The 26,953-nt window shown below is 57.7% G+C and overlaps 1 protein-coding gene across 1 annotated transcript; it reads right to left on the bottom strand.

Annotated features, from left to right (window-relative positions):
• Positions 1-1,310: 1,310 nt before the first annotated feature.
• On the bottom strand, positions 1,311-20,962 carry UBAC1 (UBA domain containing 1). The gene is made up of 10 exons (XM_027616372.1): positions 20,825-20,962; positions 17,024-17,144; positions 15,856-15,929; positions 11,954-12,061; positions 10,827-10,929; positions 10,400-10,508; positions 9,509-9,737; positions 6,266-6,352; positions 5,582-5,720; positions 1,311-1,915 (listed from the first exon to the last, which is right to left on the bottom strand). Exons 1-10 carry the CDS (start codon positions 20,960-20,962, stop codon positions 1,800-1,802), a joined length of 1,224 nt encoding a protein of 407 aa, XP_027472173.1. The 3' UTR covers positions 1,311-1,799.
• Between the last annotated feature and the right edge of the window lie 5,991 nt (positions 20,963-26,953).

Raw genomic sequence — 26,953 nt, 5'->3', positions numbered from 1 at the left:
ACACACCACTGCTCGCACTTAGTTCTCAGGGTGTCACCGGGAACGTGGCGACCGAGCCAGTCAGGGAAGACGGCACTTTGCCGGATCTGGAACATTATCAAGAGCCCCAGGATTTAAGTCACAATCCCCGTGTGCTTTGTCTGCTGTCCCCAGTGCGCAGCCACCGAGGGCGGTGACAACACGCAGGTGCAGGAACCAGCCGCGTGCCTTATATGACGGCCGCGCCTGAGAGTCTACACGTACATTTTGTTCAAATTGCTATCTTTATTTTTCATATTCTTTCCAAACCGGGCAAGTGATTAGGTTTATTTTCTCCAAATTTCACTGCAGACAGTAAAGCAGGTATTCTAGGGTATCTGTCATAGTGGGCGCAGGAGTCCAGCCGGTGGCGAGCAGCATGGCTGCCCAGGGACAGGAGCGGGGATGTGCCCGTTTGGCCACGGCTCACCTCGGACAGAAACCTCCACCACCAGCGCACTCTGAACCACAGGCCTCGGCTCAGACACCTTTCCCAAAGCCCACCAAGCTGTGCCTGAGACAAGTGTGAGGCTCCCATGAAGACGGACCACGGTGAGAAAGAATGAGAAATCCCAGATCTGTGGAAAGAAGCATTTCCGTAAAACACCCAAACGCCACTGAGGGGGAGGGCGCTGGGTGGAGGCTCCCCGGCAGCGAGGGGCCCCCAACCTGTACCTGCCCATGCAGCCGACAGTGGAGCGCACTGAGGTGGGGCGCAGGTAGGTGGGGGCTGCTTCAGCAGAGGGGTTCTGAGAAGTGTCTAAGCGCTGCAGTAAGCAACGAATAAGGAGCGGAATTGGGAAAAAAGGGAAAGCTATAACGTATTTCCTCGTTTTGCAACATGACTAACGTTTTTTAAAGATTTATTTATTATTTCAGAGTGAGAGTATGAGAGCGCGTGAGTGGGGGGAGGGCAGGGGGAGAGGGAGAGCATCTCCAGCCGACTTCCCACAGAGCCCAATGTGGGGGCTCCTTCCCGGGAGCCTGAGATCACGACCCAAAATCACGACCCCAGCCGAAATCAGGAGCCGGACGCTCAACTGACTGAGCCGCCCAGGCGCACCCCCGCCAAATAATGTTTAAAAAGGAAACGGTGGTAGAGACCAACGGCTGGCGCCCCGTTCTGCCACAGGAGGCCTGGGGGTGCTCCCTGGCCTCGCGCCTACAGAGCCCCGAGCTCCAGTCGGAACGTGAGCTCACCCGCAGACGGCGTACGCGACAGTCAATGTGCCCGCGGGGGTGCCCAGCGCGCTCTGTTCTTCTCCGCCATTAAAATGATACTAACACAGACAGTAGGAAAAAGGGAATTTATTTATTAAAGAAAAATCATCTGCGAATTGCTCTACTTTAGTACTGACGTTAACACTTTGGGTTGAAACATGCCTTCCTCCAGGGAGCAAGCAGCGCCTACGGGTCAGGTCAAGGAGCGTTTCCAGAGCCCAGAGGGACCCTGTGGGGGTGGCGACCCCTCCCAGAGCAGCCACCGCATCTGTAAACACTGTCAGAGGCTGGACACGGCCGTGCACACTGCCATCACACAGGTCGTCAAGCAGAAGATCAAAGCGTGAAAAGAGCCCTGCGCCCTGACGACCCAGGGCGGGCGCGGAGGGCGGGCTCCAGGGAGGCCCCTCCAGCCCCACCCCTCTCCCCCCGCAGCCCGCGGCACCCAGGGGTCTCCACGCTTTTCTGCAACTGGCTGGGGCTAGGAAGAGGGCCTGGGCTGGAGCCGCCCCCAGCTCCGGGACGGTTGCTGGGGCAGAACAGCTGAGCGGCCGCATCGCCTACGTGCGGTTCAGGGTCTGGAAGATCCTGGAGATCTGCAGCATGACTGGCCCGGTCTCTGGGTCGTTCATCCACTGAGTGCTGTTCAGGGGGTTTTCCAGCATGTCTTCAAATGCTGTGGGGAAGACAGAGTGAGGCCGGCTGACGCAGCTCCTCCACACTCGCAGCCAGAAACCTGGCAGTCACTGTCCTAAAAGGGCGAGCCGTGCATCGCCAGGGGCCACGCACGAAACCCTCAACGACCCCCCCAGCAGCGTCTGCTATCACACTCATGAGCCGCAGTCTGAAGACCGCGTCCCTGTCCCGGGCGGGCGGTGGCGGCCTGGGCACTTGCGGGCGCGTGGATTCTGGAAAGCGATTTGGCAACAGCTATCAGCAATCTTTTAAAAATAGTCACAGCCTATGAGTCAGTAATTGTGCTTCCAATCCCAGTCTGGCAAAATCACCAGACGCGGAAAAAACAGAAAGACACTGCTGCACGTGTAACAATATCTGACTGAGAAAATCAACGTTCAGTCTTAAGGAAATGACCTTAAAGAACATAACCGAGGGGCTCCCAGTCGGCTCAGTCAGTGGAACAGGTGACTCATGACCTCAGGGTCGTGAGTCCAAGCCCCACGTTTGGTGTGGAGACGACTTAAAAGTAAAATCTTAATAAATAAGTCAATAAGCAAACAAATAATAAAAATGTAACTGAACAATTCCACAACATAAAATGAATTGTCTCAACAGTTCTATAAAGCCGTTTCCCCCAGAAATGGGCGTGAGCAGCCCTCGCCCGGCAGCCAGCCCTGAGCCAGCGCGGAGCCGCCCCACGTGCACGGGCCTCAGGGAGCTGCTTCCTCCACCACTTGGCAGCTCTTTGGGGGTCACGTGGGACCACAGCTCACCAGAAAAGTGGGATTTCATTGCATTTAGGATGGACAGCCCTCCCAGCCCTTAAAACAATCACCGGGGACCCTCCTGATCGAAACCTCTGAAAACTGGGTAAAAATATCAGAGAACCTGGAAGAACACCAGGGTGTCCGGGAGAACGGGAGGGAACGTGGGCGGCGTGGGGGTCCAGTGAGGGAAGGAGCCCACGTTCACCTTCCTCCCGGGAGGAAAGGGCTGAACAAAACCATGAACCAGGCTATCGGTGAGAGACCACACAGAAGGGTGTGTATGTGAGGAAGGTCTTCGGCAGGACCTACACTTGAAAATTTCAGAAAGACAAGTATTCCGAACCAAAAGGCAAACAGAAAGTCTGCACGTGTGACAGAGAATAGCTGCCGACACGTGAAGCGCTCCTAGCCAGGCTCAAAGGCTGAGGCAACAACTGAAGCAGGCAGCAGACGCTCAAGGCCACACAGGGACGCGAGGGCGGCACACGCAGTGTGGGGGTGCGGGCGGGGGGCGGCCCGCTGCCCCAACCCGGTCATGCTGTTCTCAAGAACGCGAGCTGCACCCGAAGCAGGAAGTACAGACGGGAGCGGTCACCGTGGCCAGCCCAAGGCCACAAGGGGAAGAGCGGTTTGAGTGACTAGAAATGGGAACAGCATGTGCAACCCGAGGCCTCTGTACAGAATCAAAGATCTGTACCTGCTAAACTCCTCCGTTTATAACAGCAAGGCCAAGGGGCGCCTGGTGGCTCAGTCGGTTAAGTGTCAGACTCCTGATTTCAGCTCAGGTCGTGAGCTCAGGGTCATGAGATTGAGCCCTGCATCGGGCTCTACGATCAGCGGGGAGTCTACTCGGGATTCTCTCTCCCTCTGCCCCTTCTCCCACGTGTACACACAGTCCGAGTGTGTGTCTCTCTCTAAAATGAATAAATCTTTAAAAAAAAAAATTAAAGGGCGAGGCCAGAAGATGCAGCATAGGGATGCACCGGCAGGACGCGGAGTAAACCGGGACGGCGCACAGGCCTGCAGATGCTTCAGAAGGAAACCCGCCGCCTGGGGGTGGGGGCAAAGGAGACTTCCACCGGCTTCTGCCTCCTCTCCTGCTCATCCCAGATGAGCTATGGTGGGCGCTTTATCTCATCTGAAGTGATACCAGTTACCTTAAACACTTACCAGAAAGGTGTCCTTGTGGCGTGGGGGCCTGGCGGCCGTTGGAGGCCCTCCCGGGGACAGGCGGAGCGCCGGGGCATGAAAGCCGCAGCCCCTCCCGTGCTGGGCAGCACCGGGGCCCCCAGCGCCGTCTGCAGGCCACAGCCCCACCAGGCGCCAGCCGGGTGGCACCTGCTCTGCCTGCCTTGTTTCGGAAATGTGAGGAAAGGCTTCTCATGAGCAAACGTGACACCATAGGACCGTCCCAGCAGATGGGGAAAGACATTCAGTAAAATCCCATGTCCATCGTGATGGAAGTCCCTCTTCGAGAAAAGACAAAACCAGCCAACAGCAGAGGGCTGTGGACTGACCCAAGGCAGTGCGTTCCTTCCTCCGGTCAGGCCTGCAGGCAGCAGGGGAACCCGGGTTCTGAGTGAGGGGCCTGCGCGTCCCGCACAGAGAAGGAAAATACGTACACACGCGCCCCCGAAGCCAGAACTTGGGGACCAAGAGAAAAGCTCCCTACTCTGCACCGCACACGCTCCCAGGTAGGTTACAGACTCAGATGAGAAAAGCAAAACTGACAAGACTCCTAGAAACAAAGGAGAACGTCTTCCTCGCCTCAAGCTCGGAGGGTTTTCTCAGATGAAACACACACACTTTCAATACATTAAAATACATCACAGTGAGTCAGCAAAAACGCCAGGAATGGGAAAACGATTTTTAAGATACAAATAGCCAAAAAAAGATCAACGCCCAGCACATGTGAGGAAATAGTAACTGAATAAGAAAAACGATCCAAGAAAAAGAGCCAAAAGATGGGCCTTTCAGAGCTGGGGTCCCGGCGTGGCCGAAGCTTCCGGAAGGGGCTGGGCCTCACAGCTGCGGGCGAGGGCCAAGCCCGCAGACACCTGTGCCCGCTGGGGCAGCAGCTGTTCTCAGCAGGCATCGTGGGGGCCGTGGGGGCAGAGCATGCAGGCAGCCCCACGCATCCCTGCTGCCCCACCTGCACACGCCCGGCCCACAGGCAAGGCCGGAGATGGCAGACCGCCCAAAGCAGTGCCGCACCCAAGGGAACAACGCGAGTCCCACCAGATGGCAGAGCAGGGACACGCCTTGTGGCACAGTCACACTGGATGCAGAAGCCCGCCCAGGACCCACCCTGCCCACAGGGGCAGGCACGCGGGGACAAGGGCTCCGGGTGACAGACACAGGCAGCACCACCCCCGAGGAGCCTGAGCGACAATGAAGGCTCGCTCCCAGAGCTGGAGGGGGGACAGCAGTGCAGCAGGGGACGCGGGACTTGATCCCAGGACCCCGAGATCATGACCTGAGCCGAAGGCAGACGCTTAAATGAATGAGCCCCCCAGATGCCCCTTTAACGCCATCTTCTGAAGCTGAATGTAGATGTGTGGCTATTAGTCTTACTATTACTCTTTAGATTAGAAAAATCACACACGCTTCTGTTCATGTGTTGTGTTTCACAGACAAAATGGGGGCCAAAAGTCCCCCACAACAAGAAGAGCAAAGGCAAACACCCGCCCACGCTCCCCCAATCTAGACGGGCCACTCTAACTGGTTCCAGAGCTCGTCCGGAGCCGTCACACAGGAGGCCGCCACCCCGTGAGCACAGCCTGCCTGCCAGCCCCGGGGTGACTCAGGCAGGAGTCACGGACAGTGGCGGACACATCGCCATCACTCGGTGATGTCTGTGGGGTGTGGTAGGTCTGCCCCTGGGGAAGCCCACGTACCTAGTAACGTTTTCGGGTTGGTCAGGCCCAGCTGCACCACCGGGTTATCCAGAATGGCTTGGAAGAGAGGGCTGTCAGGGTCAATGCCCTTGTCCAGCTCCTCGGGGGATGGCTTCCGGTCTCCCAGCAGCCACTCGCACTGCAAACACAAGAGCCACACTCGTGAGTCCCTCCTGAGCTCCCACCAGCACCAGCTGCCCCCGGGGCTGCTCCCAGGGTGGGGCCCAGGCCCGGGGGCTCGGACATCAGGAAGGAAGAGCCACACTGATCCCCACACCGCGGTTCAGGCAAACAGCTGTTGACTTCTCGGTCCTCGGTCACCGAACAGGGGTGAGGCAGGACCCATCCACAGTACTGGGAGGAGAATGAAGAAATGCACGGAACCCCAGGCTGCGTCCCCGGGAAGTCCCGTGGGCACGGCTGCTGGTGAGCCTGGAGCCAGCTGATTTGCAGTTGCTGGTTCAACAAACTTAGTAAACAAATCATACGCTCGCCCACAGAACATGTACTTTCTTAGAAAGACGAACCTGTAAAACATTTTATACCATCGAACCATGTCCCCTCTCGTTTCCCTTGGAAAGCCAACAACAGAGCGCCTGAGGAAGGAGCCGGACAGACTATCCCGGGGCGCATCCCGCTGGCGAGGCGAGGGAAGCCTCTGGCGCACGGACGCACGGTACTCACAGCAGCATTCTGCTGGTTGTTGTTCACTCTGAGGGCATCTATCACCTCCTTCTCGTCGAAGCCCATCTCCATCAGGGAAATGACGGCCTGCAGGAGAACGCACAGCCCACTCAGTGCCGCAGGGCTAGGACGCACAGCACACCTCGGGAGCCAGGCGTGTCCTGCGTCCTTGGACCACGTGTCAGCATGGCATCCTAGTGGGGGGCTGATGAGATCAGCACAGGGCGTTTTGGGGCACAATTCTGCTTCCCTACAGCTTCACAGAATCAGTCCGTGTCTTCTGAGCAAGAGACGAACCACAGCCAGGGCGAGTCGGTGCAGCTGCGGATCCGAGCATGCCACAGGCAGGCCACACCAACGTCAGACCCTTGTAGGTTGGTCCCCACATTTGGACAAAATGGTCTCCACAACCACACGTGAGCTCGTTGCAGACGGACAGCCTTGTTACCCAGAATAATAGCTATTAGGGAGAGGCCTTGTAAGCAAACCCGATTTAAGACTAAAGCGGTCACGTTAATATTAATTTGTGAGGAAAAAGGTGGGGGGGGCTCTTCAGACTTTAAAACATGAGACTAAAATTAATTTTAAACATCTCACGTGTAATAAGATTTAAGCTATAAGTATGAACATTTGATGATTCTTGGAGGGAACAATGACCCAATGTTCAATGTTTTGGGGGGTGGGGGAGATGTACATTTTCAGGACAAAAGTCATGTAAGACACTACGTCCTTCACTTTACTCTTGACTTTTTTTACCTTGTTTATTATTAATTGGAGAGAGCACGCGCACACGAGTGGGGGGAGGAGCAGAGGGAGAAGCAGGCCCCCCGCCGAGCAGGGAGCCCGATGCGGGGCTCGATCCCAGGACCCCGGGATCATGACCTGAGCCAGAGGCAGACGCTTAACGACTGAGCCACCCAGGCGTCCCTATTGTTGACTTTTACACAATTCCCGCCTTAACTGCTCTACTTCTGCCGGGCACCTGGGTGTCACCGCGGGGCAGCAACCCGCAGAGCCCGGCACACTCTTCGGCCACAGAGCGCCACACCTCTGCGGCCGGGCTCAGTCCGAACTGGACTGTCAGGTGTCCCAAAGAGCACCCAACAGGAAGTCGGGGACAGGTGGCAGTCAGGACAGACTTTCACCAGAGCCAAATGGTGGACAGAGAGCTCAGGAGGCAGCCTTTCCTACCACAACCCACGTCGTGTGCTTTCCTGAACCAGCTCGTACCCCCAGGATGGGGGGCTCCACCCACAAGTGCCGGGAGAAGGACCCACCGTGCCATAGTCTGACACCCAAGTCACGTAAAGTCGCCTGGAGCCTCCCAGTAAATCTAAGGGTAGGGTAACCTCCCCATGACTGCCGGTGAAAACGAGTCTCCCCTGTCACCCCCTCCCACCTCGGCCCGGGGAAGCGATGCCCTAGGACTTCCGCACGGCGACCACGGGGAGGTGCCCCCACCTTCCCGCCAGGGGTCCACGCACTCCCTCCTGCCCTGCCCACCGCACTTCGCTGTCCCCCACCACTGGCACTGGCATGAGGGGTGTAGGGGGAGGAGGAGGACAGCAAAAAGTCTGTTTCTGGTCTGAAGTGCAAGCCCTGCTCTTGGATCCAGGCTTCCCGGGCACCGCGCGAACACTCCCGTCCTCACGGATTCTTCTCTCGCATGGTGTAGGACCAAAGGGTGGGAGACTGTGACGCGCTGGTCCGGCATCGACAGCCTTTTATAACAATATTCAGAGAACCTCTCCCACAAAGAGGCCACGGGAAGGCCCGCCACAGGTGCCCATCTCGGGAGAAGAGCGCACCGAGACAGCTGAGGTGGCGCCCACGGGACAGGGCTGAGCAGCGGCAGGCCTGACGAGGACAACGCGGGAGCACCCTCAGGGGAAGCCTGGAGCCGTGCGGCAGAGCACCCGTCCTACAGGGCTCGGCCCAGCACACAGACCGGGCTCTAGAAACACCAGCTCCAGCTCAGCAGAAACGCTTCCAGATGCACAGCTGAGCTCACCAGAAAGCAAAGACCAGCAGCAAACTAGCCTGACAATGGCTGTGCCCTGGGAACCGGCCGGAGCCATCAGCAGGGCCTGGGGGCAGGGGTGTGGTGGCCAAACCCAGACAGGATGTGGGCCTTGGGTCCCTAGAGGTGAGGACTTGGAGCTTGAGACTAGGACCCTGCAAAGGGTCTGCCCCCCAAAAAGGAAAGGGGAGGTGGAAAAGCAGGGGCCCCGGGCGGGGAAGCATCAACCCCAGAGCCACAGCCTATACCACACAGGGGCCCAGGAGCCCTGCCTGCGCGCCTAACATGAAACCAGGCCCCCGGCGGGTGGTGTCACTCAGCCCAGGGTACCGGCCTCACAGTCACCCACAGGGGGGCATCCCACAGCCCAGCCACACGGGGTTCCCAGGGAAACCCAAGCCCGCAGGGGAGGCCACTCTGACAACACCGCACCCCGGGCAGAATCAGGAGAGCGTGTGGGCTCGGGGCCCTAACACCTGGAGCTCACGCATCTGTAATCTGAAAGAAAAACGCAGGGTTAAAGCACAGAAAACATCCCAGAGGAAACCAAAAGCCTAGTAAAGAACTGACCAGTGGGCAACAGGGAACCACAGAAGCATCAAGAACAAAAGGATGACAAAGCAGCAGCAACAAACGGTATGTCGGCCACCGGGACACAGCCAGAGCCAGCCGGGCCCCGGGGCTCGGATCCTGCGGATGCCGGGGTTGCCAGAGGCTCAGAGCCCGCCCTGCCTCCCTGTCCGCAGGCAATCCTGCAGCGCGCCACCCTCCCATCTCCTGGCGGTCGCCCTGCCATGGCTCGCCAGCAGTGGCGACGTGAACAGGACCCTGTCGTTTTCAGACGACAAATGTGTCAGCCCACTGTTCGGAGGACAAGCAGCCACCTGGATCTGTGTGAGGGCAACTTAAAACTGAATTCAGGGGCGCCTGGGTGGCTCAGCTGGTGAAGCGACCGCCTTTGGCTCAGGTCATGGTCCTGGGGTCCCGGGATCGAGTCCCGCGTCGGGCTCCCTGCTCGGCGGGGAGTCTGCTTCTCCCTCGGACCCTCCCCCCTCTCATGCTCTCTCTCTCTCAAATAAATAAAATCTTTAAAAAATTTAAAAAATTAAAAAAAAAAAACAAAAACTGAATTTAGGCCTGTCCATAAGCCCCTCACCCAGCTTTACTCCCACGTGGAGAAACGGCAACCCCGCCTGGCTGCCCCCGGGCCCAGGAACACATACCCGAGCGTCGGCCCGAAACTCCCTTTTCCTCCGGATCTTCTTGAAGATCTCTGTTAGCTCATCTCTGGGCTCTTCATCTCCCGTGCTAGTCCCAGCAGCCTCAGGGGCAACCTCAGGGGCGGCCTCGGCCTGCGCCCCTCCTGGAGAGGCCTGGCCCGGAAGAGGCGTGTCAATGGTCGGGTCTTCCGCATGCTCGATTAACCACTCCATGGCCTGAGGTACCGACATGCTGAAAGGCAATGGGAGACTCTTTCCAGCACCCCCAGGCCAGTCCCAGGGCCTCCAGCCTCCTTGACATCCCCAGGGAAAGCCTCTCTGGTGACCCTCGTTGGGAGAATCTCAGTACCGAAGGGTGTGACGCTCTGGGCCCTGCCCCAGACAACCCCAAGACCCCTGCCTGAGCACAGAAACCCAAGTACTAAGGCTGGGGAGCAAACTGATGAGGTACACGTGAGAATCTAGGTCCAAGGCAAAAAGCACAGCCCACAGACTGTCCTCTGAGGTACAAGTCGTTTGCTTCGGGTCCACGCGTAGACGCAGAAGCAAGTGGCTGAGGCCAGGCAAGCATGAGAGGCTGCCGGAGGGGACACTGCACGCACTTCCAGCCGCCACGTCCCTGACACACGCAGGCTCTGACGTGGTGCTTGCACACAACGGCCCCGAGAGGACCCGGAAGGAAAGCCTGCCCACGGCACGTTCCCAGCGAGGGCCACTGTCTTAAGACACTTCGAGATGCCCCACTAAGTTACTTCTGGGATGCGTATTTAAGGTCTCTCTTTAAAAACTCACGTCTACTATAAACGGTTCAATCTAAGAGTTTGGGACGGAGGACATCACCCCAGGGGAGCCCCCCAGTGTCGGCAGCAAGGGGAGGAGATGGCCCGGACGTACTGGTTCAGCCGAAGGGCCTTAGCGGCCCTGCTCTCCGGGAAGCCCATCTCCGTGAGCTGCCGCAGGGCCGCCTCATCCACGCTCCCGCCCTCCTCCTCGTCCAGCATCGCTGTGGGCGACAGACGGGGCCACCTGTGAGGGCCAGGCTGCTGCGAGGGCTGCCCCCCACCCAGAGCCTCAGGGCCCCACCTGCACGCCAAACCCCCTAAATCTCAGCAAATCAACAAGGCACCTTCAGCCAACAGGCTGAACAGGAGCCCCGCATCAACAGAAAGTACAAGCGTAAAGCATTCTCAGTCTCCCCAGTACTGACGCGGGGACCACGGGGAGTGTGAACGGGGGCCACGGGGAGCTGACGCAGCCTCGGAGGCGGGGCACACAGCAGGGTCTGAACGCAGGGTCCGGTCAACCTGGGGCATGCTCATACCATTCGCCTTCTTAAACAGTTCAACTGCATCCGGGTTCAGCGCTAACAACTTTTGTGCCACCTCGATGAGAGACACCAGGATTTTCCGGAGTTCTGTCTGGAACTGCAGGGAAAGAAAAAAAGGCTCTTACTTCTCCAAGTGCCCAAGAGATCTACCTGGATGTGTAACCACACTCCTGGGCCCTACAACTCTGTATCTTTGAGTCCAACTATGCCGCTATTGGTTCCGGAATGTGGAGACCAAAGGAGGAAGAGGTGGGTGGGGCCACAGAGTGGCAGGAGGGCTCAGCCTGGCGCGGAGGAGAGGCCTTGCTGGCATAGATAGGCTGTGTGCATGCCTACTTGACTGGCGACACCGAGAAACATCTGGAGACACTGCTCAGCCCTTTGGCCAACGCAGAAAGCGCCAGCCCGCTACGTAAGCAGAAGAGGTCAGCCTGATTGGATGGGCCTCCCAGACCCAGGCCCCCGATTCTCACCTGGCCAGAGGCTGGCCGGCACAGCAGCATCAGCTGCAGCCAACTGGCCCCTACTGAGGAAGAAGGCCACTGGGAATGCAATCAGAAACCCCGACAGACCGTCCCCAGTCCCACGGGCGAGAAAGGGGTCAGCCGCCCCTCTTCCCCACAACGGGCCTCAGCACGTGAGAGCCACTGTGGGGCAGTCCCACATGTAGCCTGGGGACATGCGTCAGAGCCCGGTGCCCTGGTCAGTAGGGAACTCTCTGCTGCTACATGAGCAGGTGGCGCTCTTGGATCAGGTGGCCACGCTGTCCCAGTCCTGCACAGCGCGGGCACACCCCTGGTTCTGGGCCAGTCCACGGGACACTGGACACGCTCTACGTTTTTAGCTTAGAACTTTCCAAGCCAAAGTAACTAAGAGTCCAGACTTCTAGCTACAAGTTTTTGCCAAACTTAGAGCAAAACTCTAATATACTCCTAGTAGGATCGATCTTCTCGGTCCTGCCTTCCGATGTCTTTTTAAACTTTTTGTTTCAAAATAATTTTAGGTTATACGCAGAGTTCCTGTCTGCCCTTCACCCCGGCTTCCCAAAGTACCACCAAAAGGCCGTGCGGCCCTCGCGCGGACGTGATGAGCCCAAGGTGCGGCCCACAGCGAGCACTCACGTCTCTGACGTTGGTCTGAACCTCGGCCCGGTCCATGTTGTGGGACGGCAAGTTGGCAGTTGCTCGGAAGATAGCATCTCTATCTGGGGCTTTCTGGTCTTGTTTTTTCTACACAGAAAAGTAGAAAGTCAGAAATGAATATGAGCACAGTAAAAGGCAAGACCACGTAAGTTGAGCACACAGAGCTTGACTAGGGAGAGAATCACTCTCCGTCGGCAGCAGAGGGTCCCTGCAGGTTTGGAGCTCACTTGAGACACAATTCCTGCCTGTCATGGCCAGAGGGTGGCAGGGCAGGAGAGAAGACAGACATGGTCCCTCGTGGCCACAGAGAGACCATCACACGTGAGCTGTGGCTGTGCTGGGACCAGGAACACGCACTCACCCCGCCTGCTCCCGAAGCCCTGCTCCAACAGCACAACCGTATCAGACGGTAAAGACTCCTGAGACAGAGAGAACGGGAGAGATGGAGACTGTTCTTCCAAAACAGAAAACAGAAAGGGGGTCAGCACAGAGCAGAAGCCCGACCAGAAACAAGGCCCGGCCGACTCCAGGCCAACGCCAGAGCCCAAAGGAAGTGCACCAGGTTGGGAGTGAGCAGCTGGAGCTGAGAACAGCACTCCTCTACCACCCTGCTCAACCAGCAACCACCTGGGGGGGGGGGGGGGGGGCAGACTTGAGAAGCCCCCAAGCCAGGGAGCCTGGGCTCAGCAGCAGGAAAAGGAGGTACCATGCTGATACTCGACAGTAAGACCCAGCCCCCCATCACTAGTGGCTTTAAGGACACCGAGCAGGAGACTCACCGCTGTGGGGCAGGGGGGGCACAGGGCTGGGTCTGCCCCACAAGGAAGCCCAGCGAGAGCTGCAGGCACACCCCTAGAGCAGCCAGGGAGCCCCCCGTGCCTCTTACTGAGGAGGCAGCTAAGGAGGGGCAGGGGCATTCGGAAAGCCACCGACACAAAAGACAGAAACCAAAATGAGAAAGGGAAAAGTAAAGAAGCATGAAAGAGAGAACAAAAGGAAGAGGGTTTCATGCCAGAGAACCGTCGGAGGGACAGGGCACCGCCATCGTCGGAGACCGAGTCCCCACCGGGAAATGTAAACTATCACGGCCACATCAACAGGCCACAGCAGTCAGAGGATAATGGCCAGGAAATCATCCTGAAGGCAGGTCCAGCATCCAACAGGAACTCCAGAAAGAGGGAAGAGAAAACAACAGGAGGGCATTCTCCAAAAACAATCCAGAAAAATTTCAAAACAAAAACAAATGAATCTCCAGACTCTGCACGCCAAGCACAGCAGAGGCGGAAGACCTGCATCCGTGCAAACCATGAAATCTGAGAGCTCTCAACAGCCTCCCCAGATGTCGAGAGACCCCGGAGGGAATGGGGGAAGAGGGAGTGGAGCATGCACAGAAGACGACTCCTCAGTCCCACGGCCCCGTGGACACCCTGGAAGCGGGGACCGACACTTTCATTGTGCACGCACATGGCTGGCACTCACCAACAGCCACTCGATGCTGGAGTGTCTCCAGATTCCCTTCCCTTTCTAGATGCCAGAAGAAGCCAGGTTCCACCAGACCAAATTCTGCAGGCAGAATCTGAAGATGGCCCTAAGACCCCACTCCTGACCATCATGCCTGCACGATCCCAGAGCCTGTGAGCAGGATGGCTGCACCCTGGGTAAGGTCATGCTGTGGCACAGCCAACTTTAAGTAAAGGAAATGACCTGCCTTGGGAGGCCTTACCTAATCAGGCAAGCCCTGAAAAAGGACGGGGCTCTTTCTGTTGCTGGCTCCAGAGATGCAGGGGACCACGTGGCAAGGAAGAGTGGCAGGCCCCACGTGCCAAAAGAAAGCGCCCCAGCTGACAGATCAAGGAAACAGGACCTCGGCCCTTCAGCCATAGGAACTGCCAACCACCTGAAGGGGCCCCAAGCAGACCCTTCCCCAGAGCTTCCCTGGAGGAATGCAGACCAGCCACACCTTGATTTGAACCCAAGAGCCTGAGCGCAGGGCCCAGCTGAGCCTGCCCAGACTGCTGACCTACAGACCGGGAGCTATGTGCGGTTTTAGGCTGGTGCGTCCATGGTACCATGAGGGGTGGCAACAGGAAGTGTCCAGATACAGAAGGTTCAGAAGCTCTAACACAGGAGTTAGGCGGGAAGGCCCAGGCTGCACAAGAGGCCTGGAGCCACTGAGGAAGAGGGGTGTTGCAGGGAGGAGCTGGAGGGACGACGTCTCCAAGACAGCGGGGACTGGCAGATGGCCTCATACGGGGGACCCTGCTTCCAGAGGGATTTATTGATCCCAGCAAAGAATTTCAAAAAATTAGTGATAAGCCTATAGAGAACAAGTTGACAAGGTAATTACTGATTCCAGGAGAAACAAAGTTACATGAAAAAGGATAAATAATCTCAGGACCCTTTGCTCCTAACGGAAAACAGCACGTGCACACTAACACTGATGAAAACCCTAAGATCTTCAACCAGTGTCAGGAAAGAAAACACTCCAAACATCAAGGAGCCAAAGAATCAAAAACTGATATTCTAACAAATAACCAATTCTGGGGCGCCTGGGTGGCTCAGACGGTTAAGCGTCTGCCTTCGGCTCAGGTCATGATCCCAGGGTCCTGGGATCAAGCCCCGCATCAGGCTCCCTGCTCTGGGGGAAGCCAGCTTCTCCCTCTCTCTCTGCCTGCCGCTCCCCCTGCTCGTGCTCTCTCTGTCAAAAATAAATAAAAAAATCTTTAAAAAAAAGAAAGAAAGAAAGAAAGAAAGAAAGAACGAACCAATTCTGCGTGTGGTTTTGAAATCAGAAAAAGAATTACTGAAGGAATGGTTGAAAGAGCTCCAAGAGGGCACCTTTAGGGCACGTGACAGAGGCGGGAGGAGGTTGCTTTTATTAAGAGACTAATACTGTTATTTGACTTCATAAATGTGTACTATTTTCACCTAAAATTAATACTAATTCACAAAAACAGGCACTAACGTCTTATAATGTTTCACTTTGCAAATATGTGCACAGAAAAGGTGACCTGCCAAGTGAGGTCCACGGTGTGCTGCGAGGCGCCCAAAGTCACCCAGAGGCGCCAGGGCGGTGGGAACCCTGTTGTCTACACTGGTCACCACGGCCAACACTGTAACCTGAGAACCGCGGTTCGCGCGGGCAGCTCTCAGGGTGGGGCAGAGCAGGCCCCGATCTGTCTCCTGGAGATGGGGTGAGCAGCTGGCCCGTGTGCGAGCTGGCACTGGCCAGGTGTGGCCACAGATAAGAAGGCACGCGAAGCCAAAGGCGCACCTCCTGTGCCGCCCAACCCACAGGAGGGCCTCAGATAGCTCTGCTCCCTGACAGCTCGTTCCGTTAGCAGGCACGGGGCCCAGCCCAAGGAGTCTGGCCTGCTTTCTCCGGGGTGAGCACTCTTCCTGGCATTTCAAAGCATGAATAAGAAACTCTACCTGAGAGAAACAAAGGAAAACTGTGAAATTAGTGTGGCTGCCCTTTTAAGATGGCACCGCTTTGCACCTGGGCGCAGGTGTGAGGGGACCCTGGCCTTTCACTGCGCATGCACCTGCACTCCCGGGAGAGGGGCCCTAGTGCGCTGCTCCCCACCCCTTCCCTGCACTCCTTCTCCTTGTCCTGTGGGTGCAGGCCTCGCCCGACAAGAGGAGTTACCCTCACCTCGAGAAGGTGCCAGACGCGCAGCCCAGGGAACACAACATGGAGGCTTCCCTGCACGCCTGCCCCCTGACCAGGAGGGGCTCGGCCACAATGGGAGGCTCCCGTGATTATTGACTGTGGGCCCTGCTGGGTCTGGGAATACCTCGTACCCAGAAGGTTTCTTTCTCATGGGCTGGAGGGTGGGAGACTCTAACCACGACTTCCGGTTCCAAACTCTGAAACTTACCTTTTCTTCTGCCGAGACGTCAGCCATCTTAGGAAGTGGACTGGGAGCACGCTTCTTTATCAACAATAAGACATCTAGGAAAAAAAGACATCTGTCAAGCTGGTTACGGTTTTCCTCCATAAGATGGCAATATGGGCACAAGAGAGGGGCGCCTGGGTGGCTCAGACGGTTAAGCGTCTGCCTTCGGCTCAGGTCATGATCTCAGGGTCCTGGGATCGAGCCCTGCATTGGGCTCCTCGCTCCGCAAGAAGTCCGCTTCTCTCTCTGCCCCTCCCCACCCCATTCTCTCTCTTTCTCTCAAATAAATAAAAACATTAAAGAAAAAAAAATGGGCGCACGAGGACCCAAGGCCAGATGAGCAGGGGCTCCCCCCGGGTGCCGCCTAAGCCAAGCCCGTGCTTCCCTGCCTTCCCGCCCGCATACAGCTTCCAGGGCGTGGCAAGAACCCTGCCATGGGTCACACAGGTGGCTGGTGGCCCAGGAGGCACACACAACACAGCCCTGAGAACCCTGCAAAGATCTGGTGGGAATACTTGCAAAACGTCCTCACTTCAATGGGCTCAGTTTTCTGAGGTTGGAGAGCTGGCCTCAACCCTCAGAGCTAAACTGAGGCCACGTGTGCAAGGTTGGCCGGCTCCCACCTGGTTGTGGGCTTGACCTCCACGCTCAATGAAGGTCTATAAACAGTACTTTCAAAAGAGGTTATTTAAGAGAATCCCAGAATTAAAATCATCCTTTGAATGACAAATAGAAAACCAAAGGTTTCTCCCCAAGAGCCTCCAGACACAAACTCTAAGCAACTAAATAGATGTGCACAGAATAAGAGTATCTTCCTAGGACATTTGAAACAATAACCATAATTGTACATTCCGGCCCCAGAATAAAGCCTGCAGCAGCTCTGGAGGCCTTGGTCTTGCTATGACACAGAATTAAAAATAAAGTTCACATCTGGTTTCTCAGATGGATGCTGCTTGTCCAATTTTTCACAAACAGCCCATAATGCACACTTTGTTTTAACAAAGGAAGAATAAAACCATTTTAGCTGACCCAGTTTCCCTGCTCGGCCCCAGCCTGGAGCACAGACTCGGACGCCAAGGGCGCCTTTGCCTCTCGCTCCCCGGCTCCCAGCTGCACCATGGCTCCCGCCACTGCCCTATGAGGCCTCTACCTTGGTCTTGGATGTTCTCTTCCAAGATTGTTTTGGCATCACTCAGCACCCTCTCCGAAGCAGCGTGGATCAATTTGTGATGGGTCACACTTTTGGGGTCTTCTAAGCTCCCATGGGCACACTGGGGGAGACAAAGTCATATATTTCAAGATAGAAAATAAATCATAACTCTAATGATGTTAGGACCTGACACCCCAAGCCACACCAGGCATTTACTGGTTACTAGCTAGAAAATTAAGACACAGATAAAGTCAAAGAACTCCCATGAATGTTGGAAGCTGAACAAAATGCCACAACATCTGATCCCCTAGGGCAGCGATCTGTCCACCAACCCACTAAGTACTCCTGAAATAGGTTCACAGCCTGACCTAAAATACCCTGCTGGTAATTAGTGGCAACCTGAATCGCTTCCTTCGTCTGGAAAGATCTGGAGAGTCATTTTAAAATGAAAATAGCAGGTCCACTGTTCCCTGAAAGATCGAAGTATGATTTGTGCACTTTTCTCTCTCCTAGATACATGAAGGGGCATGAGAGACAGCCGAGAGAGAAGCTAGTCCACAGAGAGCCAGAAACAGGGCCCTGACCACCTCGATGCCTGCACAAGTCCGAGAGGAGAGCAACCGGCCTTTGCTCGGGCCTTGGCTCACCAAGCGACCACCACCCAGACCCAGAAGCTGCAGGAGCCGCTAGCAGGGCCCCTCCTGGGTGTTCAAAGGGGGTGGCCTGGCACACAGTTACAGCTCACTGGCCAGGGCCCCAGAAACCCCAGAACGTGACACCAGGGTGGGGGGCACTGATGTCCAGGCCACAGGGGGTTGCAACGACACCTGTGGCGTGAAGGCTTCGGGGGGCTGTCACACATTCACATAAACTGGCAGGGCTGAAGGGGACGAAGGTGGAACCCAGCCCATAAGAAGATACACCCCTACCACGTACAGCAGCAGACACCGCCCCCTCACTCGCCTTGAATCCGAAACTGGCTCTGCTCCCAGAAATATGGGGTGTGCTTCTGCTAATTCTGAAATCCGCCAGCTAGTGGATTTGACAAGTTCAGAATACAGTCTATGAAACACAATTTTCCAAAACAATCCTCATCTGGCTCTTGAAACAACCATCCTGTGCAGCATGCCAACAGCGTGCCAGGAGCACAACACAGGCATGAGTCGTCCGTACTGTGTGCGATTACTTCATTCTGGGTCTTTGTTCTCAGCAGAAGCACTTTGAGCAAGCTGAGTATGCAGCAAAATAGCCCCAGAAAAGCCCATCGCCTGGGAAGGGAGGCTGTGACACCTCCTGAACCTGCCTCCTCCCCAGAAGAGCCAAGAGGGGCTCCTCCTACACCTGATGTCCTATGTCGTCCGAAGATGCACCGTCATGTGATCTAAGAAACGTGAACAGCTTGCAGCACCTGGGTGGCTCACTTGTTAAGCATCTGCCTTCAGCTCAGGTCACGATCCCGGGGTCCTGGGATAGAGTCCTGCCTCAGGCTCCCTGCTCAGCAGGGAGTGTGCTTCTCCTTCTCCGTCTGCCCCTCCCCGCTGCTCGTGTGCTTGCTGTCTCTGTCTCTCAAATAAATAAAATTCTTATAAAAAAAAAAAGAAACATTAACAGCCATATGAACAAGTACCATGTTATGTCGTGGCAATTTCTTTTTTTTTTTTTTAAAGATTTTATTTATTTATTTGAGAGACAGAGAACAAGAGATAGAAAGCACGAGAGGGAAGAGGGTCAGAGGGAGAAGCAGACTCCCTGCTGAGCAGGAAGCCCGATGTGGGACTCGATCCCGGGACTCCAGGATCATGACCTGAGCTGAAGGCAGTCGCTTAACCAACTGAGCCACCCAGGCGCCCTGTCGTGGCAATTTCATGAAAGATCCCAATCGATATAAAAACCCAAAAAGAGAAAAGCAAGTGTGGCAATCCATCTCTCTACGAGTTCTGATGATAATACCCCTCAATGAGAAAGCAACCCACTCCCAACAGGACCATGGGGGTGAAGTGGAGGGGGTGGGGAGACACCCACACCGTCCCCTTCAAGGAGGAAGGAAAAATGATGCCAGCTTGCACCAGGGGCAAAGTGGGAAGGAGGGACAGAAGCTCAAGCGCACACGAAGCCTCACTGCCTGCAGCAACAGGACATTCAGGGAACGATTTCCAGGGTGACATCCGAGTATGCCACTTGAGAACTCTCTTTTCTAACTAAAGCGTTCTGGCTGGCTCGAGAGGCAGCACGCCCTGCCTACAGAACAGGACGGGCACGGAGGTGGGAATACTTTCTGACGACTCAGCTCTTGGGTCCCCTGATTCATGCCGTTCCTCCACACCTGGAGAGACTGCAGAGTGGAATAAAATCTCAATTTAAAGTAGGAGAGTGCCAGAAAAATCCCACACGACACACCTCAATCCCGACTGGAATAATCAATATCAGGTCCAGGATAATTAGCATCTTATTCAAATTGGCTGCCTAATGAACCCCAAGAGCTCCTGAAATTCATTAGCAAGCATCTGTGGATCAAACAGTTCTCATCTCCCGTTCCCCTTCATAAAATATTATGATAGCTATGTAAATTAGTGAGTTGAGCGAAATGCCACTCCCATTTACCCCTGACTTCTGCCTGCCTGACTCAGCAGGTGGCATGCCATGTCCATGCAGCTCTGGCCTGACAATCCATTTCCACGTACTCCATTAATCCACACGTCTGTTTGGGGCTCCCTGGGAGCCTGGCCCTGGACACGTGAACACAGGCCCAGCCCCCGAGGAGCTCCTGTCCCAGGTGGGTTTCAGGGGAGGGGGACAGGGCGCCTGAGGAAGGTTTTTGTTAAAATGACACCGCTGGACAAACACCGGTGCCTGGCTCTAACAGCCTGCTGGCTAACTGCCGTCCTGGGGTTTCCTACGTGGGGAAAGGACCCGACAGAGGGACTGCGTGCCTGCCGGAGGGTGGGAGCCCGGCGCCCCCCGCTCCTTGATGCGAGTTACTGACATGCGGCGTGTTCCAGAAGAGGGCTCACTCTGCCAACCAGAGCGCTCTTTAGCCTGCGCCGGACAGTACAGAACAAGCCACGGAAGCATACTCACAAGTGACTCAGAAGTGTCTCCGGGGGTAGTTACTACAATGAGCCGGTAACCGGAGTTCGTGGGCACGTAAACACGTCCTCCACCACGTGGAATCCGCCCCAAAAGGCTAGGCTACCTTCTGACAAGGAAACGCTCCAGGGTGCCCAGTGGAGTTTCCTTGGGCCGCGAGGGTCAGACGGGCGTCTCAGCCCGGCCCCGGTGAGAAGGGTCGAGACAAAGCCATCCAAACGAGCTCCAAAAGTTAGCAACCCGAGCAACTAGCCACACAAGGGGTACTTCGCATGAATAATCCGTAGAAAGTGGCTCTCCCAGCGGGGAGACCCTTCCCCGGGCTCCACCCACGAGTCAGCGTAAGGGCCGCGCGGAAGCAGGGGCTCAGGGCCTCGGCGGCAGGCCCTGCGCGCAGGCCGGCCTGCAGGGAAGGGGAGGCACCTCTCCTCGGCGGGTCCCTCCTTCCCCGGGCATTGCCCCCCGGCTCTCGAGAGCCTCACCCCAAGGGCAAGCAAGCACAGCGGCTGGGAAACCCTGAGGCCCTGCCGCGCGCGGCGACTTCGCGTCTCCTGCCTCCGTTTCCCCGCCTGCCCCTAGCTCCTCGGGCCGCTGCAGCTGTTCAACGACAGGCGCTCGGCCCGGGGCCGGCCCGGGGAGGGGGGAAGGTCGGGAAGCGCGGCGGCCACGGAGGGAGGCGGGAGGCGGCAGGCCTGGGGCCGCGGCCGGCCTTACGTGCTTCAGGCAGCGCTCCTTGAGCTTCTCCACCGACGTGTCCTCGGTCGCCTCCTCCAGCCACTCGGCGCCGTCGGAAGCGCAGATGTGCAGCCGCAGCACCTTGCCCGCGAAGATCTTCTCCTCCTGCACGAACATCGCGCCGCCGCCGCCGCCCGGCCTGCGCCCGCCGCCCAGGCCGTGAAGGTCACCGGGGCGGGGCCGGGCCGCCCGCGCGCTCTCTCGCTGGGCGCCGCCGCCCCGCCCCGGCTCCCCTCGGCCGGCCGCCCGTCACTTGCCGCGGGCCGAGCGGTCGCCTCGCTCCCGCCGCCGGGCCGCCGGGGGCGCGCTGTCTCCGCCGCGACGGAAGTGCCTCACAGCGCGCGCCCGGAGCGTGCCGGGAGATGTGGTTCTCTAGCGGCCTCGGCCCTCCCGCCGCCGCGCCGGAAGTGCGTCACAGGGAGCGCCCGGGGCCTGCCGGGAGCTGTAGTTCTCTTGCTGCTCCACCCATCCCGCCCCTGCCTGCGCTTTGCCGCTCCGGCCACGGGCACGCGGGACCGTTGAGTTTGGTGGTCCGTTCTTAGGTGGGCTCTGAGTGTAAAATACACAACAGATCTCCAAGACTTCGCGGGGAAAAGCAATGAAAAATACCCAATGTTGCCTTTATACTGATTACATCTTTTTAAAAAAGGATTTTATTTAGCAGAGAGAGAGAGAGCGCACTAGCAGGCGGAGCGGCAGGCGGAGGGAGAGGGAGAAGCAGGCGCCCCGCCGAGCAGGGAGCCCGATGCGGGGCTCGATCTCAGGACCCTGGGACCATGAGCTGAGCCGAAGGCAGGCGCTTAACCGTCTGAGCCACCCAGGCGCCCCATATTGATTACCTCTTGAAACAACAGTCTGGGAGTACTGAATTAATTTCCCCCGCTTCTTTTTACTGCTTAAAGAGATGTCTACAAGAAAATTTTAAGTGTACAGGAGGCAGCCTTTGCGTTTCTTTTGGACGGCGTTGCTCTGGAGCGATTTCTCGAAATTGGTCCCCAGCCCGGCGACGGGCAGCACCTGGGAACTTGTTAGGAATGCGGGCCCCGCCGCCTCACCTGAACCTCCTGCTCAGAGGCTCCAGGGTGCGGCCCTCGGCTCAGGTGGCAGAACCGCTAGCAGAAACTTGGGGCACCCGCCCCGGGGACTCTGCACGCACTCCCTGTGAGGATGACGGATATGGAAGCGGCCCTTTGGGCCAGACCTAGACGAGGTGGCTGATCTGCAGCCACTCACTCCTCTCATTCATCCAAAACTCCTTTACTGAGCAGAGACGAACAGCGCAGGGCTCCTGCTCTAGGAGGCTGGCAGTCTAAATGGGAAGGTCGTCCCAAGGTCTGTCCCCAAGCTGCTTTGTACACACATCCTCACTCTCCCCCAGAATCATTCTGACTGTGCCCAAATCTCATTTGTCCAGTCTAGTGTTGAGTAATTGCTTCTATGGGTCAGACCCTCTGCTACTCACTGAGCACACAGGAATGATTAAGGCCGGAGACAGGAGCTCTGCCCTGGGAAGAGGCGTCCCAGTGCAGGAGCTGGCGGCTATGCAGATGAGGTCTTACAGGACGGAAGGACACCCGGGCAAGAAGATCCAGAGAGGAGGAGTGCACCAGGGGCGCTTAGGGGACCCAGTGACATCGGAGGGCTGAGAATGAGGAATGGAGAATAATGGAGCAATGGCATGTGGAAAGGAGGGAGCGGTCTCTCAGCGCAGCGGCTGGGCGACCTGGGAGACCGTGGCGGTGAGGGGAGGGAAGGAGGCTGGAGGCGCCCAGGGGGGCGAGGACACAGGAAGTTGCACTACAGCGAGTGGACCTCACTGGAGGCTGTGGGAGCTGTGGTGTGGATGGTGGTGACTCTGGTGGGGGTAGGGAGGAGGGCAGGAGGCTGCCTGGACGCAGGAGAAAGCCAGGAAGCCACTGCGTCCTTCCAGAGGGTGATGCGAAGGGCCTGAACCAAGACAGTGAAGACAGTGTCCTGTGGGCAGGAGAGGCGAGCCCGGCTTGGAAATGTGTCTGATGGAGGGCAGGTGTCGGTGGGAGAGCAAAACCAAGGAGGCCGTGAGCGCCTCCAGCGTGGGTGACAAGGTGCACAGCGGTGCCGCCACCTGAGGGGCGGGGGGGGGGGGATGTTGAGCTCTGCTCTCTGTGTGCAGGGGTGGATGTGCAGGGGTGTCCAAGGGGCCGGGGCCGGAAGGCAGCTGAATGCAGCGAGCTATTTCCTCTTCCAGATGAGGATTAGGACACGCGTGGACACGCCGAGGGAGGACTGCCACGGAGCTTTGGGGCGCTGTCAGCAGCTGTCTTTGCTGCTTTGCAGGGTCACAGCTCACGCTCCTCCCGTGGCTGAGCCTCGGCGTATAAATACCCAGCCTCTCCCCCTGCCCTAGAGCTCCCCAGCGGCCCGGCTTCTTCCCGTGTCTAACCCCTGCCTCCCCCCCACCCAAAAGATGCTGGTCTCTAAAGCACGTCATGCACCTGACTCATCCTGGTGCACCTGCCTCGCCCCCCACCTGTGTTTATTTAGTACCTACTGTGTGCTGGAAGCGCAGCAAGAATAAGGTGGCTGCCCACTCTGGGAGGTGTTCTCAGGAAGAAGGGCTGGTTGGTCTGAACGCGGCAGGCCCAGGGCCCGATGGGGAGTCAGCACGAGCCTTGGCTCCCATCCCAGCACCAAGAGTCCCCAGGAAGAGCCCTGGGTGGTACCAAGGGTTTGACCTCCTTCCCCATGGTGTCCCCAACCCCTCTGACTCCCGCCCGGACTCAGCTCCTGGGCCCCGCGCAGGCAGTGACTGGGCCACAAAGCCTGGAGAGCGTATCCTGGCTAGGGGGACCCCAGGTCTGGCCACGAGGGGCGTCCACCCTGGCCCTCCTGGCTCCCCAGGGCGGCCCAGCCTGAGGGGACCCAAAGCCTCCAACAGCGGCTGCCCCGCCGTGCCTCCAGGCGGCCACTAGAGGGCGGGGGCGAGCTGCGGTCCTGCAGGCTGCCTGGTGACCCGCAGGCAGGGCCCAGCTGGAGTCCTCTCAGGGCCCCTGCTGGGAGCCCGGCTGGCTGGTGCCCGACTCTGAGGGCACAGCAGCTCGGCCAGCACCCCCCTGCGAGGGTAATGGGAACAGGCCATAAAGGATGACTATGAGCTCTCCTCCAGAGAGCAAGAGGTAGGAGGAGGTGGTTGAGGGGGAAACTGAGGCATCCAACAAGAAGCAACAACCCCGTCACCCCTGTGGGTGCCCTGGGGAGCCCAGTTTGAAAAGCACAGCTCTGGGCCAACACCCTGCAGTGGGAGGCCCAGGCCCAGAGAGAGGAGAGGCTGGCATCTGGTCATTTATCCTGTTCACGCAAAAGCCCGCACCTGGCACCTGCTGCCGGTGTCTGGGGCACTCCTGGTTCCCAGGATGCAGCCCCATGCTCAGCTGCCCTCCGTCCGGCACCACCGCCCAAGGTCGCCGAGTGTGGGAGTGTCCCACAAAGCAGGGGCTGCCAACACCAGGAATCTACTCTCATCCAGCTCTGGAGGCCACGGGCGTGGGCAGGGCTGGGCCCCTCTGTGGGGGAGGGTCTGTCCCCGGCCTGCCGCGGGCGCCCCTCGGCGTGGACACGTGCCGCACCCATTGCTGCCCTGCCTGCCCAAATCTCCCTCCCCTCCTTGAGCCTCCTCCGTGCCCCTCCTCTCCTTGTCTTAGAGGACACCTGTCACGGGATACAGGGCCCACCCTCAGTCCAGGATGACCTCATCTCCAGATCTTTAACCGATCACATCTGCAAAGACCCTGTGGCCAAGTAAAGCCATGCTGAGGTCGTGGGCGGGTGCGGGCTTGGGGGGCACCCTACTCAAGCACCAGCCGAGAGGTCACGGACACCCTCCCTGCGGGGCATGTGTGAGATGGCCGCACCCCGCCCCGAGGACCCGAGGCCTTGGGAGTCTTGCAGATAGGAGTGGTCCCAAGGTTAATTAATTATTACATTAAAAATTCGCCGGCTAGGGGCCCCGCAAACAGGAAAAGTATTAATCACTCGTTTCCTCAGAGTGACAAGTGCATTTCCCTAAATTCCTGTGCTGCTGACTTAACCGAATGCTAATCTCCCGGCTGCCATTCCCATGAAGTCACAGCTCATGAATATTCCAGTGTCACAATTTGCTTTTTAAAAGGACAGACTTATTATTTCATTTTTAAGCTTGCTGTCACGAATAGTAATTTTCCAGGCCCTGAAATAATGAAATAGCCGTGATTTTCTGGTCCCCCAGATGGTCCCGGGAGGCAGTCCCCGCCCTGTAGGGGGTGGGTGAGGGTGCCGGGCCTCCCCACCACGCACTCCAGACACACAGTCAGCCCACGTGTCAGCCCACGGAAGCATCGCTGAATAAGCCGCAAGCGGGCTGCACCCCCTGCCCTTGCCCTGTGCACTTCACAGTTTATAAGCAGGTGTACCCCTCGGCTCCTGAGATCCTGCAGTCACTCTATATGCCTTGGGCCACAACGGTGTCACCAGCCGTGAGCCAGCCCAGGAGGCAGGAAGCTTTGCCGAGGAGCTAGACAGAGGCCAGTTCAAATGCCGACACCGAGAGATCCTAGGCAAGTCGCTCTGGGCCTCCATTGCTCACCTATGAAAAGGGGTCTCAAGCCAGGATTTGACCCAGGCTTACCCAATGCCAGAGCCAGTGTTCTTAAGCCCCTCGCTGCGGCCTCAGGTCTGGAGAGACAGAGAACCAGGACCCACGGCCCTGTCATTTCGGAGCTTCGATTTCCATGGAGCAGGAACGATGGCACCCCAGAGCAGACAGAGGCGGGGTACCACCCAGCAGCGTCCCCAGGAGCATTTTCCCAGTATGATCTCTACCACCTGATGCAATATAGGCTATTCCAAGCGCCCAGTAAACCGTAGCAACTCACTAAATACGTGTTTAAGTGGAAAATCAGATGCCATGGCTCCCTTCCATAATTGTTCGTATGGGAAGGAACTCCTTTTCAGAGGTGGGCTGACGGTAGGTGGGAAGCTCCTTGGACCCCATCCCTCTCCCTGAGCCTCGGTGCCCTCTTCAGTGCTGGCCTCCCTGCCCCCAGCCTGTTTCCAGACAGACCCTAAGGGCCCTCACCACAGCCGTCCCGCAGACTGGGGGGGGGGGCACCTCCTCAGCCTGGCCTCAGGTCAGCCTCCAAGGGGGCCGAGCCCCTCACCCCCCAGCCCCGCACCCCACCCGCCTGGGCTTCCTCACGCTATGCACCCACAAAGCCCCCGCCCCAGCTTGCACTGTCCCCCCACGGCCCCCGAGACTCCACTCAAGCATCCCTCTGCTGCAAAGCCCACCCTGGCTGCCTCTACCGGGCATGAGTCCCCCTGGATCTGAGCTCAGGCCTTCCCGTTTCCCTGTCTTCGCTTCTGCCTCTCCCTCCTCACTGGCAGGCCTCTGTCTCCTGGACCTGGCCCCAATACAGTGCTCGTGGGAGAACAGGCAGTTGGCCACGTTCTTTTTTGTTTTGAACGAGTGAAGAATGAATGAGTCCCTCTGGGCCTCAGTTGCTCATCTGTGAAATGGGGGAGGGCTGCGACACAGGTTTACTCTGGAAATAACATGCACTGACAAGGTGTGGCCCCTGAGAACTACTCCCAGGGCATCACATCACGTCTCACTTTTCCAGAACAGAGCTACAGAGGGTGTGTCCAGCCTGGGCTCTTGACCTCCAGGGGCCCACGGTGCCCTCCGCAGACAACCGAGGTGCCGCCACGCGGGCCCCAGGGCTGGGATTGAGGAAAGGGTGGACCTCTCCGGGGGCTGGACGCACCCAGGCAGTGCCGAAGTGTGCTCTGATGGGCGGGCAGCGCTGTGCACGCGGAAGGCACAACCGCCCCCCGCTGAAAGCCACTGACGGGGACCAGAGCAGCTTTCCCGTAACCAGGCATCTTTAACTGTCCCTGGGATCTTGTCACAGAGAATCTGAGTGGCCAGGGCCTCCAGAGGCTTTGTTTCCGGAAGGCTGTGTGCTCTCTGCTGAATTGGCATTTGCGGGACGTGCCGTGATGTTTCACAGGGATGCCATCAGCGCTGTGGGGGGGCGGGCCTCGGGGGCAGAGCCACTCGCCCAGGAGTGCTGTTTCCAGGCCTGTCCCGGG

The sequence above is a fragment of the Zalophus californianus genome, chromosome 13 (assembly GCF_009762305.2).
Source record: "Zalophus californianus isolate mZalCal1 chromosome 13, mZalCal1.pri.v2, whole genome shotgun sequence".
In the NCBI taxonomy this organism is placed as follows: domain Eukaryota; kingdom Metazoa; phylum Chordata; class Mammalia; order Carnivora; family Otariidae; genus Zalophus; species Zalophus californianus.
The sequence above is the reverse complement of the archived record's forward strand: the minus strand, read 5'-3'. Positions and strand labels throughout refer to the sequence as shown.

Coding starts and splice junctions, on each gene's coding strand:
- UBAC1 (XM_027616372.1), bottom strand. CDS start 20,962: ATGTTCGTGCAGGAGGAGAAGATCTTCGCGGGCAAGGTGCTGCGGCTG. Junction 10,509..10,826: donor ACTGTTTAAGAAGGCGAATG/GTATGAGCATGC, acceptor TGTCGCCCACAG/CGATGCTGGACGAGGAGGAG. Junction 6,353..9,508: donor AGTTTCGGGCCGACGCTCGG/GTATGTGTTCCT, acceptor GTTCTCCTGCAG/GCCGTCATTTCCCTGATGGA.